The sequence below is a fragment of the Anopheles bellator genome, chromosome 2, assembly GCF_943735745.2.
Source record: "Anopheles bellator chromosome 2, idAnoBellAS_SP24_06.2, whole genome shotgun sequence".
Taxonomy (NCBI): domain Eukaryota; kingdom Metazoa; phylum Arthropoda; class Insecta; order Diptera; family Culicidae; genus Anopheles; species Anopheles bellator.
The window spans coordinates 42,409,763-42,423,607 of NC_071286.1; the positions used below are offsets into that span (position 1 = coordinate 42,409,763).

The 13,845-nt window shown below is 52.3% G+C and overlaps 3 protein-coding genes across 3 annotated transcripts in view; 1 reads left to right on the plus strand and 2 right to left on the minus strand.

The window, feature by feature from the left end:
* Window positions 1-54: 54 nt before the first annotated feature.
* LOC131208459 (lipase 3-like) lies at window positions 55-2,432 on the minus strand. The gene is given in 3 exon segments (XM_058201220.1): window positions 55-1,174; window positions 2,225-2,251; window positions 2,401-2,432. Coding segments are annotated over 3 exon segments (1,179 nt in total).
* Window positions 2,433-2,881: 449 nt separating this feature from the next.
* On the plus strand, window positions 2,882-5,067 carry LOC131207563 (nose resistant to fluoxetine protein 6-like). The gene is made up of 3 exons (XM_058200181.1): window positions 2,882-3,134; window positions 3,204-3,549; window positions 3,624-5,067. The coding sequence occupies exons 1-3, from the start codon at window positions 2,882-2,884 to the stop codon at window positions 5,065-5,067; spliced, it is 2,043 nt and encodes a 680-aa protein (XP_058056164.1).
* Window positions 5,068-5,131: 64 nt separating this feature from the next.
* LOC131207564 (uncharacterized) overlaps window positions 5,132-13,845 on the minus strand; it is a 31,730-nt gene continuing 23,016 nt past the window's right edge. The window contains exons 2-8 of the mRNA XM_058200182.1: window positions 12,386-12,492; window positions 12,120-12,308; window positions 11,857-12,041; window positions 11,615-11,756; window positions 9,992-11,534; window positions 9,780-9,915; window positions 5,132-8,693 (exon numbers count right to left, since the gene is read on the minus strand). Of these exons, the coding sequence (XP_058056165.1) occupies window positions 6,134-8,693; window positions 9,780-9,915; window positions 9,992-11,534; window positions 11,615-11,756; window positions 11,857-12,041; window positions 12,120-12,308; window positions 12,386-12,492 (4,862 nt within the window). The 3' untranslated portion in view covers window positions 5,132-6,133. The remainder of the gene's footprint in view (window positions 8,694-9,779; window positions 9,916-9,991; window positions 11,535-11,614; window positions 11,757-11,856; window positions 12,042-12,119; window positions 12,309-12,385; window positions 12,493-13,845) is intronic.

Here is a 13,845-nt window from a genome sequence, read left to right on the forward strand (position 1 = left end):
TCCGCGCGGTCCTATCAGTGGCAGACCCCCACTGGCCATCAGCAGATGTCCGTATCAATTGTACCGATTCATGAAGCTAATCACCCGCTCGTAAACGAACGAATTTGCGTCGGTGCCCCAGACAAAGTCCAGATGGTTCCAGCGCGGATCGGACACCCGGAACAGTCCAATCGAGTTCGACAGATGGGAGTGCAGCTCACGCACGTCCGGCACACCGGCGAGCCAGTCGTTATCGCTGTAGTGCAGCGCCACCGGGGCGGTCACACGGTGCAGCGGATAGTCTGGCGGGCGGATGGAACCGTATCGGATCAGGTTCAGCGTTAGCCCAAAGTCGTACTGGCGGAAGAAGCCAGAGTTATAGCCTTGCCCGTAGTGCACCAACTGGTTCACCGAAGCACCCGCAGGAGCATTCTCCAGCAGGGCCGGAATGATCGAGCGATTGAGTTGCGGAGAGTTGAAACCACCGATCAGGAACAGCACGTTGGCGCATACCTCCTGGAAGGGTGACTCGTCCTGGCAGAGGCGCTGTCCGCCGAGAGTCAACATCTCGCTGCTGGGCAGGAACTCGTTCACACCCAACATGTTCATGATCCACTCGAGCTGGTTGACGAAGGGAGCGAACGCACGCACGAACGGTGACCGCAGGTTGCTCATGAAGGCGACCGGTGCCAGCGCTTGCATCGAGCGGATCTTCTTGTTGTAGTCCGGTCGCAGCGAAGCCATCACGAAGAAGGACGTAGTGCCTTGCGAATGGCCTGCATACTGCAGCGACGTTTGCCCGGTGTGCCCGAGCGCGTAGTCAATCATGGCCGGTAGATCGAAATATCCGATCTCATGCCAGCTAAAGTCCCAGAAGGCCGTATTGCGTCCGTCGGGGTCATGGAAGACGTGCCGCCGCGAATTGGTATTCCCACGGGCGTTACCCAGCCACACGTCGTATCCAGCGTCAACGAGCAGGTACGCGAGAGCACGACCCGGTCCCAGGATGACGTAGTCGGCCGACGAACTAAGCAGTCCATGCTGCAGGAATGCCACATGCTTACCGACTCGCGGAGGATTGGCTGGACTGCCAGGGATGCGGAACATGGTCAGAATGTAACCATCGGCCGTGGTAACCTGGTGCCGCTCGAGCAAGTAGCCATCGCGCAGGATAATGTCGGCGGTAAAGTTGGCCGGCACATCGTGAGCCAGTCGCATGTACGGCTCCCTCGGAACGGGAACTCCTGCAGTAACCGCCCCGGCTATTAGCACCACCGTCAGTAAGACGACTTCCAGACGGGTCATTTGCTTTGCCCGCTAAAAACGATTCCTAGTAAAGTACACTTTTTTCTCTGCCTTCGCCGGCGCTCGGGCTATGCACTTTTATAGACAGTCGGCCCCGTCCGGTCGCATCCAACCACTGTCCAATTCAGCAGCAGCCGAGGGGGCCAAATCGATCGCAATCTTATCAAAGCAGCTTCCTAGTGGATTACCGGGCCCTAAGTATAGAACCAAAATAACCAAACGGCCTAGTCATGGCCGAGACCTTTGGAGCTCGTGAATCTACTGACGGGGTTTTTTATGAAACATCAGCTGGAATTTAAAAAATGGCTCATATAGTTGTATGTCGACGATAGAAATACGATTGGTCGGGGGTTACGTTAACTACGACTTTATCCTCCCAAAAGAGCCCGTAATGGCCATCACGTTGAATGTCGTTTCTTACGCACGCACAACTCTGTTTGTTTTGATTTTTAACCTTTAATCGGCCTACTCTGATCAACAGATACGCTTTTTTTATTGGTTATCAGCAAGCACTGGATAGAAGCGCAATCAGGGAGCAGAAAAAATCGTGCAAATACTCTCCACAGTGGAAAGTGGAATCGGACCCCGTTTCTTATCTTATCAAACCAGTGCAGTAAGTTGCTCGATGCCCTGGGGGCCTGGTAGTTGTTGTGGACATCATGGAACCCACCACAGATTACATTGATAAAGCGAAGGCTTCGACCGTGTTCAGTGACGAGTCGACGAGATTGATAAGAGTTCTTCGGAGCACTTGGAGCAGGTGACCTACAACATTTGCTGCTTTCCTGTTCAAGAGATCTTGTTCGATATAAGGTATTGTCCCCGGTAGTATCACGCTATCGTGTCAGTGCGCGAACATTTTACCATAAGATTTACATAATGGCGAAGATACGAAAAGAATTGACTGCGAGTCTCTAAGCCCTGATATTTAGGTTAGATGATTAGAATACCGAAGCGATGGACTGCGCTACCGTGACATCTGATGAACAGAAATTAAAAGGTTCAAGAAATTATGAAAGTTTAAGCTAGGGTAATAGCCACGGTAAACGTATTACGTAAACGTACGCAGGTTGAGCTATCCTTGTCCAGCTCTGAGTTTGAACTATTTATTCAAACAGCTAAAATAAAGAGTCATCGTTTCGCAGCATGTTATTGTAAAATTAGTGACAATGAACAAAAGCTTACCTTCGCAAATAGGCTGCGATAAAACATAGAGATAAGGACAAATATGCGTGGGGTCTGAAAAGAAAAAAATCATCAAACGATATAAGACTCATGTTTTGTTAACACATTTTTGCGGGGAAACGGATATCTCATTCAGACGACCTACTCACAGATATTTTGGAATAAGGAACTGTTTGCAAAAGGATTGCGTAGATTAAACAAAAACTGGTCCTCTTGCATCCATCGTCAGCCTCGCGGTCATGCGGTGCCCATATCGCAGCTAGTATCGCGTAATGAGCAGCGATTGGGCAATATCTTATCCGATTGCCTGATGCTTTGGCCAGACGTAACCAACAGTGGCAATTGTTCCGCGGAATGATGGCCCTCGGAAAGCTCAGTAAGACTTTGGAACAGATGCTTACAACACCAAGCAATGCTGTGTCCGCCGAATCGCTCCACTGTGTCGTACAGCATTTTCTGTGCGATACTTAGTCTCGTCGGGGTGCTGCCAGTAGCCACTGTCGCCCAGCTGACGGTACTGGACCAGATTCCGTATGGATTGTTGGACCATCTGATGCAGGTCTCTGCCACTTGGAACGCAACGAGTGTAACCGATCATGCCTGCCTCAATCAGCTCGGTGTGTTTGCGGCGTCCTTCGATTCGGGCGAAGCTTGGGCACTGACTAGTAAGTGTCGATCGAGAAGATACGGCGTTCGTCGCCCGTTTTGATGCTTCACTCTCCGATCTCTGTTAGTGTTCGATTCATGGGGCAAACATCCGGCTGGTGTGCTGTTCGGGAATGTGTTCGCTTTCGGTAGCTTTGACCAGTGCCGCCGGTTGGTGCACCAGGGTGCCCTAACGATGGTTCGCGGCCAGCACTGCACGCTGTATGTTGATCTGAGCCAGGCCGGTATTCCGGTGTCGGCTCCGCTGCAGTATGGTGTCTGCGTCCCGGATACGTGTGAGCCAGCATTGGTGGCCGACCTTACCAGTGTGTACTTTGTGGCCAACCAGATGATGGTCGTGAATGGACCACAGCTCGACCTGTTTTGTTATCGCGATGAGCACCGCTCCTTTCCGGCGGCCACAATCGTGGCGATGTGAGTAACTAGGCTTCCGCGCAGCGAAGTAGCTTCCGGGGCCCCGATTAACCGCGATCTTCTAAAAATTTCAGTGTGCTTTTCTCGGCCTACGGCGCTTTGCTTCTGCTGATGACGGTAGCGGAGCTCTTCTTTATTCACCACAACCAGCAGGCACCCGGATTCGTGAAGCGCTTCTCAGTCTACACAAACCTGGGCCACGTGCTTCGCATAACGCCTCGCGCCGAAGGAAAGGACGGTGTGCTCGAGTGTGTCAACGGCATCCGTGCGCTGTCGATGCTGTGGATTATCGTCAATCACGTGCATGACTCGGCGCTCGGGTTGCCGACGTTCAACACCCCCGTCCGGCAGGAGTACGCCGAGAGCTACTTCGGAGTGCTATTCCACCGACTCGGCGGTAAAGCGGTCGACATTTTCCTCATGCTCAGCGGCATGCTGGTGTCGATGAAGATGCTGCGCGAGCTGGAACGCGAGCGCCGGTTGAACGTCTGGGAACTGTGGTTGCATCGGATCGTACGCCTCACGCCCGCCTATGCGGCCCTGGTCCTGTTTGGGATTGCGTTCGTGGAGTGGTTCGGCGAAGGGCTGCTGTACAAACTGGTCGCCGGGGAGTTGCTGACAGCGTGTACCAAGAGCTGGTGGGGCGCCCTGCTCTACGTGCAGAACTACTCGCACTACTCGTCGATGTGCTTTGCACACACCTGGTACCTTGCGGTGGATATGCAGCTTTATCTGCTCTCGCCACTGCTCATCTATCCGCTGTGGCGCTACGGTAAGCGGTTCGTGCCGGCGATCGTCCTGCTTGCCTTGCTGTCGATCAGCTGCGTTTTCGCCACCTTCATGGTAAACGAGTACCGGCTGAACCGTTCGGCCCCGCCGGGCGATGGACTGATGCCACGCAAAACCTACCATCCGACCCATGCCCGCATGAGTGTCTGGCTGTTTGGGGTACTCTTCGGCTATCTGCTGCACCGTACGCGATCGGCACCGGTGAAGCTACCGAGGGTGGCACTGGCAGCCGGATGGCTGGTGACGGTCGTAATCCTCGTCGTGACCGGATACGCACTGAAGCAGCTCTACATCGGTGACTATACGCGCATCGCGCTGGTTGCCGATGCGTTCTACGAGTCTCTACACCGCAGCTTCTGGGCCTTTGCCGTCATGTGGGTCATCTTTGTGTGTATCAACGGCCAGGGTGGGCTCGTCGATCGATTTCTCGGTTGCCCGTTGTGGCAACCACTTTCTCGTCTGTCCTACTCCATGTACCTGGTGCATATCGCCGTCCAAGCGGTCACCCTCACGCTAGCCCTACGCGACCCGGTTCACTTTAGCATCGTCAATCTGTTCTACAGTGCGTTCGGGTTGATCTGCATCAGTGCGTTCGTCGGAACCGTGTGGTGCATTGCCTTCGAGTATCCTTTCTTCGGATTGGAAAAATATCTGCTCAGACCCAGCCGGGGTCACCCGAAGCCGGCCGCTCCTTCAGGTGCGAACGAAGAGGAGCGTAAAGAAATGTGAGCGTACGGTTTTGTGAGTGTTTCTTTTTATTAAAAAAATGACATTACTTTATTCGCCTCCAATTGAGTACCTTTACAACGTTTTTTCTACTATCATAAGGATATACGAGTTTTGTTTTTTTTTCGAAAAAAAAAGTGAGATTCAAAACAAGAAGCAATGAAACGGGGAGGGAAAATGCGTTTTGTGTTATTACAAGGCCGATCCACCGACCGACTGTTGGACCGCCATCGGTTGGCATTGTGCAGTTATGTACATGCTTCTGGCTTACGATGCGAGCTTACTGCTTTGTAACATTACTCGCTTTTCGATTTCGTAACGTAATAGCTCAAACATTTTTGAACCGAAACCAACGTAACGGAATCACATTGCTTCAACAAGTCTGGTAGACGAATATTATTTTCTTCAACATGGTTTCTTCACAACAACCGTACCGAAAATCCGAGTTTTGTTTTATTTTAGCGATGATCGCCCCGTCGGCTGGCAATGTGTGTCGGCGATCGCAGCCATGCTCACTGGTGGGTCCTCCAACCAAAGAATTTGCCGATCCGGAAATTGATTGTTTGTTTTGCTGTCTGCTTCTTTGGTTTCTGCCATAGCAAGGAGGCACACACTAAACATTTATCGACACCAACGAGTCCGTGCACGTTACACTCTTCATAAGCTTATTAGCATTTCACACAACTTTTACATAATTCGTCATAGGTATCCTAAATAAATGGACTTTAAAGTCTGTGTTGTGCACCCATCGGCCGCTGGTGCTCGTCTTCTCATTGGACTACGACGGACTAAGGTATGAGGAACGGGTCAACTGATCACAAGAGCACCATCTCGCAATTCGACCTCGTCTGTCATTTAAATAACGATCTTATAAATTCTATTCACAAAACATTAAATAAGTAGTTATCTCTTATCTGGAAAACAATTGGTCTCATGGTCGTCGTGTAAAGAGCCAACTATGACGCCGGCGAAATAATTTAACTAAAAGGCCAAAGTGGACAAAACCTGTGCCGCAATCACTGGGTAGGGAAACGATGTCGGGGAACTATCGACGGGTTTCTCCGTGGGTTTACTTTCGTTGTTCAAATTTTTGCTGTAACGATGCCACGTTCGATGCCTTCCCCGGCGCTGTCCGTGCGGTCGCCGATAGCAGTTTCCCATTACCAACGGACCCGCCTCCAGTGGTGATAGCGGTGGATACTTTGGCCGCCGCCATCGGTTTCGTCGTCAGTGGTTCCGGTTTGGCAGGAGTTTTAGGCTTCTGCACAGCCTTCACCCCGGAAGCGACGGTACCGTTCGGTAGCTGACCGTTACCGATGGCTCCTCGAGGAGATGGGGTCCGGGTGCGCACGGTTTGAGTGGTCGGTTTCTTGCTTCCTGCTCCACTACTCACCGCCGGAGGGTTGCTAGTACTTGCGTTCGATTTCTCCGAAGCTATTTTGGCCTTCGTAGCGGCCACTACTGACCCTGCGCGGGCCGTGTTCGATAGGACGCTGTGGTATGGTTTGTAGGACGCCGTGCTGGCAGAAGCGGCACTCTGAATGGTGGCAGAGGCCGTCATTTTCTTCAGTGGTTCCTTCGCCGTGGGACCTTGGAATTTGATGTGATTCAGAACATTGTCGCCACCGTTGGCAGCAACCGGTGCCGTGGGGGACGATTTGAAACTACTTAAGCTATTGGCAGTGACCGAAGCGGTGTTGGTGGACGGTTGCTCGTTCACTCTGCTTCCGGCAGTTGACGGTGCTATCCGTGCGATCGGTGCACTATTGATGGCCGATGGTCGCAGGTAACCGCTCGAGGTGGTGCTTAGCAAGGAACTACGATTCGCCGGTGCGGGTCCCGATCCCGGACCAATATCATCGTCCGCACTCTCATCATCGTCCTCCGTTGCGTCGAAATCGTCATCATCGTCGTCTATAATTTCCGAAGTGTTGACATACGTTGGCTCATCGTCATCGTCATCGTGCGGCAGCTCATCGCCAGCAGGCCCACCAGTGGCGATCGCCGTCGGCTGACTGGTGATGGAAGAGGACTTTCGGCTACTGCCGTCACCACCCGTGCGTCGCAACGTCGACGCAATGTACACCGAGTCACCGTGACGGCTTTCGATCTCGTTCACTATTTCCCCCAACAGTCCCATGCTCTCCGAGCTGCCACCGGACGAAATGGCCGACGCGGGTGGCGAAAGGATGCTGGGTGGCGACGGCGACTCATCGATCACTGCGTAGATATTGTCCGAGCCGTGGGTGGTTCCAGTGGCGCCAGGCCGCACCTCAGACCCGTTGCGGCAATCGTCATACTCGGACCGCGCAATGCCGCCTCTGGGAGGGATTGCGATTTTGACTGCTTTCGGTGGCGGTGGATTCTGATACCCGGGAACGCCGGGAATCTTCATGGCGCCCACCAGTGTCTGTGTAGGCACCGGTGGCCTGGGAGGCGGAATCGTGGGACGCGTACCGACCATACTTTGCGGTCGTTTTAATGCTACTGTGGGTTTCTTTATGGCCGTCGTTTGGTCGGCACCGTCCGGTGTTCGATCGTCTACAATACGAACCCGACGACCCGCTGGGCTGGGGCCATTTGCTGTCGGATCTCGCATACTTGTCGCTCTTTGCACCGTGTTGGCACCACCGCCAACAGTGTTCGGGGTCTCAGTCGGTTCGGTCACCAGCTTGGGCATGCTGCGGGCCAGTTCCCCACCCTGATCGATTGGGATCGGTGCGGAGATGTCAATGTTGCGCAGCTTCTCTTTATCGATCACCTTCAGCTGCTTCGGTTCCGGTTTGCTAGGTTTCTCTTCCTTCTTCAGGTAGGACGTAATGCGGTTCAGTTTGCTCTCCTTTGTCTTTTTTTCTCTACTGACCGGATTGATAAGAACCTCCGCCGGTAGGGATCCAGTATCGGCCGGGTTAGACGATGAAGCGCCACCGGACGGTGCCAAGGAAACGATCTCCGTGCCAACCGGTGGCAGAGTCGGTGCCGGTCGGATGGGAACAACCGACGGTTTTGGTTGGCCACCACCAGTCGACGACGCTAGCTCACGCGAGGTGCACGTTGACGACTCGAGGATGGGACTGGAGATGATGGGCCGAGCTGTTGAACCGGGATTCATAGGTGGAAGGGCTGGGGCAGGCGAGGAATCTAGCTGATGCTCGTGGTTGGCCAACTTGCAGCCATTGATGCGCTGCGCGTACCGAATACCTGCAGGTGGTTTGGCGTACATTACATTATCAGTGCTACCTTCTTCCGTCGAAGGCTGCGCGCCTGCTTCTAGCGATTTAAGCGATTTGGGAACGGGAGGTGCGGCACGGGCTGGGACAGCGTTGCTGGTCGTGTCCTCGCTACACTTGGCCACGGGCTGCACTAGCGCTACCTTGGGCGACCTTTTGTTACCCTGGGCGTGGTGTTGGTGAAGTGGTTGAAGGGTGAATCCGTTAAATTTACCATACATAATTTTGGCAACACAGTCCGACTCCGACCCGGTAGTGACCGGTGTCGCGACCAGTGTGGCCGACGGCCGGAGCAGAGCCGAGTTCATGTCCGAGTCGGGCGAGTTCGGCGACGAAGGTAGCATCGTATGTGTTGAGCTTGCCGAGTGGGAACTGTCCGGTTTGATGTGAATGTTCAAGCTGCAATGGTTTGGAAATGGTGAAAAATCAACACAAATGACGCCTACGATTGGTTTAATGGGTTAATTGTTGAAAGAACAACGTGCAAACATGAAATAGTGGAAGTTTATAACGACCGAGTGAATGTTTCGAAACGATGATTAAAGCAATTGGGGGAAAACCTAATTGAAACAAAATGAAATCTTTTTATCACAATAGCGTTTTTTCTAATACACACAGATGAGGATGAGGTATTTTGTACCAAATCTTGAAAGTTGAATGTGAACGTAACATAGTTGACGTTCGCTTTAATCTAGTAATCTACAAGCGGTAAATCGAACGGCATTCCCTAAGACTTGCATAGGTTACTAGACATATCAATAGTAGCTGGAGTTGGAACGTGCCGCCGTACTACGTGGAATGTTAAATGTGTTGTTAAATGATTATCACTAACCTATTGAGAATTCTAAAGGTAATTTTACTATGATTAAAAACATGTTTGTAATTTCTTTTAGAATGTTAATTACCAGTGCTACCTACCCATGCGATTAAAACTAGACATCACACACACACACAGCAGAGAAGCGTAATGAAGTAGGAAAAGGGTAAGAACGGGATCTACTATTATACAGATTCTACGCATTTTGGGGCCATCGAACGAAGGTTAGTTAGCGAAGCGATAGACAGAAACCACCGTAAACTAACCAGCCATTAGCTTGAAAGAGGCGTGCAATACGAGTGAGAACACAAGGGGCAACACCACACACAGTACAACAAAACTAAAGATGCAATTCGGTGCTGGCATTCAGCAGGTCCGGATTGGTGCTGGACACCAGGCGCATGTCTCCGATGGTCACAAGTCGCTGACGCTTGGCTCCGGGTGGGAACGGTGCTTTCCTGCGAGGCGTACGCCCTTCGTACACTTTCACCGTTGCCCGTGCGTCGCCAGACGGCAGCGATTCGTGTCGTTCGAGAGAAACTTGCCGGTGTCCTTCTGGCCGTTGACCACCACCACCATCAACGAGGGAACGAAAATCACTAGCAGAAGAGAAAGAGCGCGTGCGGGTGGCAATAGCGGTGCCGGACGAAGTATATCTCGGTACGTACACGTTGGTGGGCGATTTGCGTTTCTTGGCGAACGCGTTTCCTTCGCGGAAGTAGTACACGAGGACCACGAAGATGGTGCAAACGGGAACCACGCCGCAGAAGAAGATGTACATTGCTCGACGGAACCCGGCCGTTGCTGTGTGGAGCACGAAAAGATTAGATTTTGGAATTATATTTTCCGAAAACGGACCCCCGCCGCTGCTCGAACTTACCATTTGGATCCGTCGCGGGACCACTGTCAATCGAACCACCGTGCCCGGGAAGATTGCACAGGGGCGGTGCAAAGCCCTCCTCGCAGTGGCAGTGACCCTCGCTGTTGCAAACTCCCTTGCCGTTACAGTTCTCCGGGCATGCCATTCCATTGCCTCCCGCCATCAGTTTCTCCACCGACATGCACATTTGGTTGAGGCACATCTTACCTTCGCCACACTTGGCCCCGTCCGGCGTTAGTCCCGGGTCCACTTTCTGCAACCCAAGATCGACGATCGCCGTCCGGCACGGTATCACGCTCCCATTGTACGTCATGAAGCTGTGCGAAAGGATGGCCACCGACTCCATGCCAAACTCGAGCCGCTCGTTCAGATGCCGACAGTGGAGCATTCCGCAGCGTATGTCCGCCTCGTCGCACTTGACGTACTCGTTCTTCACCCGATTGTATCCACAGTTCCCGTGCCGAGTGCCTTCCTCGTTCTTCCTGTAGCACTGATCGGACGATTTACCCGTCGGTCCCCACAGCAGCCGGCACTGATCGTTCTGTGATCGGCACGAGCCGCGGTAGCAGTACGCCTTCCCATCGTCACAGTTCTCGGTGTCGCGCTTGAACACATCCCCCGGACAGTACTCGGACTCGCCGGAGCAGTACTCTGGCAGATCGCACTCCCCGTCCGCCGGGCGGCAAACGGTGCCACCGATTTTCGGTTTGCACGTCCGCAGATCGCAACACTCGCCCGTCGCACACGAGGCGTTCGAGTGCAGCATACACGTTTCCGGTTCGCAGCACGAATTGTCGCAAAACTCAGGCAACCCACAGTCACACTGTTCGCCGACCTCGACGAACCCGTTACCGCACACCGGCGACTCGAACAGGCTTTCCGGTTTGTTCTTCAAACAGTAGTTCATGCCGTGGTTGAACGCCAGGTTGAGCTGATCGATGCTGCAGCGGCTCCAGTGCTTCGGTGCGATCGACGAACTCGAGGCTGACATAATGCACCGCTCCTCCGGACACTGGCAGTCGGCCGTGTCGTGCTCCATGCCAAAGTTGTGGCCCATCTCGTGCGCCACCGTCGTCGCCTGCACGCCAATGATTTCGCTGTGATACATCTCCACGCCGCCCGAGAACTCGTATGTACAGATCGGCCCCTTCAGTGCCTTGCCCACCACACCGCCATCGAAGTGCTCCTTCGTGAACAGCTGCGCATTGTCGTTCGGGTGATCCTTGATCAGCGTCTTCTTGCGGTAGTGCAAAAAGTTCTTCAGCGTCACCTCGCCGTCCTTCGACATCTCGATCTCGTCGCCCTCGTTCCACACGACTACCCCGACCAAGCCGATAAAGATATTGAGCGGTTCATACAGCGCGTTGATGATGTTCGTGATGTCCTTGCAGTACTTTTGCACCGTTTTAAAGTTTTCTCGCATCGACTTAAACATCTTATTGTCGACCACGATGACCAGCTCGACGTAGCTCGAGTGCCGGTTGGCGTTGTAAGGGCCGCGAATCTTGGGCATGGCGCCCGACGATACTGCCCGCCGCGAGCGCTACGAAACACCAATCGGACAAAGCATACATTAGTCGTCAGTCTTCGTCGCACTGGAGTGCACTTGAGCGCCTTTACTACCTGCTTGGTCGCGCCTGCTGCGCCACGTTCCGCCATGTGCTGTCGATACAGTTCCGGATCGTGAGTGCCGTTAACGTGTCCACCATCGTAACCGCATCGATCATGGCCCCCATTCACACCGGTTGGCCGTAAATCTGCATGTCTGCGTGTGCGGAGAAAGATAGTGACCGTAAAAAAGCGGGGACACTTTTTACGATTACGGCGAGAGCTGCTCTTCAAGGTGCGCCCCGCCGGCTACTAACCGATAAATAAAGTGTTCGCCAAGGTCAATTCGCGAGCGATTGGTGCCCGTCGTCGTTCCAGCGTCTGTCGCCACCGTCAGTAAGCTTTCAACGTAGTACGTCTCGTCACGGTCCATGATAATCCCCCGGATGCCTTCGCACGTCGAAATCGCGGCACTCGAGTCAGCTTTCCCGCGTATTGTGCCCTACGGTGCCAAACGGTATGTGTGAATCGATTAGTGTTCGAGGAAAACCTAGCAAAACGTTGGCGTATTGCTACACACCCGGTAGTGGCAAAGATCGACTTCCTGCGGACGGCTGTATCGTACGACGTGCTTGCCGGTACCGTTTGGCAGCTGATAGCTAAGGAAGTGGCCGTCCGGTATAAGCTGTTCGTTTAACTGTAAATCTAATATCACATCAGCTTCGTCTAATCTATACGTTAAGGTTAAATGCGACGCATGAAGACCGTTCTGGAACGAGAGAAGAGAAAAATCGGATAAACCGGACCGATCTCGTTTACTTCGGAACGCGCTACACCCAAACGTACCTCTTCATGGGTACTCGTAAGCAATCTTTTATCACGCCCGTGCTGCAACTGTGGCCGTATTTTCGCGTAGTGCGAGAACTCAATGGAAGGATGCAACCGATCGTCATCTGCGGCAGAAAAAGACCAATAAAAACATTGTTACACACTCTCTATACTAAAGCGAGGTTATACTAAGTAAGAAAACTGTCGGAGTATCAAATGTTGTCAATCTTGTGATAACGTTTTCCCAATACGCTTTCCCAAACCCGTGCACACATCGTAACCTGCAGGGGTTATTCTTTCTTCCTACGGTCTAATCTTCTCAAAAGCGACGTTCGGCAGGATGCGACATCGTCCGGTGGCGTCACAAAGGCGGCATCGTAAACCCCATTTGCGTTATCTCTGTCGACAAGAAAAATGAAGCCTTGCGGCCAATGCGGGAAGGTGCTTTGTTAGAGTTTCGTTTCATTTGCCACCGCGCAGGGAGATGTTTCCGGTCAATAAAATCAAAAGATGATTATCCCCACCCGTCAAATCGTTGTTGTTGCGAAACAATGCTGCCGCAATGGGCCTCGCGTAGTGTTACGAATTTTGTGCGCAACTTTAATTGCCCATCCGGGTGCGTTGTCTTCGGCCGAACGGCGGCTACTCCGTTTGCTTTAGGTCGGCAGGCCATGAACCTCGGTAGAGGCCGTCGACAGAAGAAGAAAGTGGTGCGGAAATTGGGTCGGATGCAAGGCAGCACTGGGGCCAGAACTTACACCGCCGCGTGTGTGGGTTACGACCACCCCCAGCCAGCCAGCCAGCCAGGTGTTAATGCATGTGGAACGCCGCCTACGGTGCTGGGCCCGTTCCCGTTTCCGAAATGGTCGGGGGAACGAATGCGAACTAACCTGGAAAACGGCCGTCCGAAGAAATCACGGACCGTTTTCCAGATTAGATATGGGCAATCAATTTACCCCGAAAAAAGCTTGAGAAACGGTCTATTAGAGGCGGGACAAGGCGTAAGGCGTGTTACAAAGCGTGGAAGCGTGGACCGAGTACGGCCATTTACGGTACTTTGTGTCCTTTAGCAAAGGAAGTTTAATCTCTTAGATTTAGATGAACAAAATCAGGCAAACGTTCAACACTAATACTTTGAAACGAGAAAAAACAGTTTAATTAAATTGGATTTTAAATGAGAAAATATTTGTTCACATTATTCCGCAACCGTTCTGGTCTATCCACCTCCACTGTACGGTTTACGTGTAAAATATTTATCTATTTTTGCTTCCAAAGTATTGTCAAAGTTTACCCCAAAATATTCAAAAATGGTAAGAAACGCACTAGAATATTGCTGGATTAAGCCTCGAACGTTTACCGATAGGTTGCGACATTTTATAAACGTTTCTATAGTTTCTTCTAACGCTGTGCGAAAAATGTACAGAACTGCAGAGAGTCTCTGAAGCTTAAATATCGCTTAAATTTATTTGCAAAGGTTG

Coding starts and splice junctions, on each gene's coding strand:
- LOC131207563 (XM_058200181.1), top strand. CDS start 2,882: ATGCTGTGTCCGCCGAATCGCTCCACTGTGTCGTACAGCATTTTCTGT. Junction 3,135..3,203: donor CGAAGCTTGGGCACTGACTA/GTAAGTGTCGAT, acceptor GATCTCTGTTAG/TGTTCGATTCATGGGGCAAA. Junction 3,550..3,623: donor GCGGCCACAATCGTGGCGAT/GTGAGTAACTAG, acceptor TAAAAATTTCAG/TGTGCTTTTCTCGGCCTACG.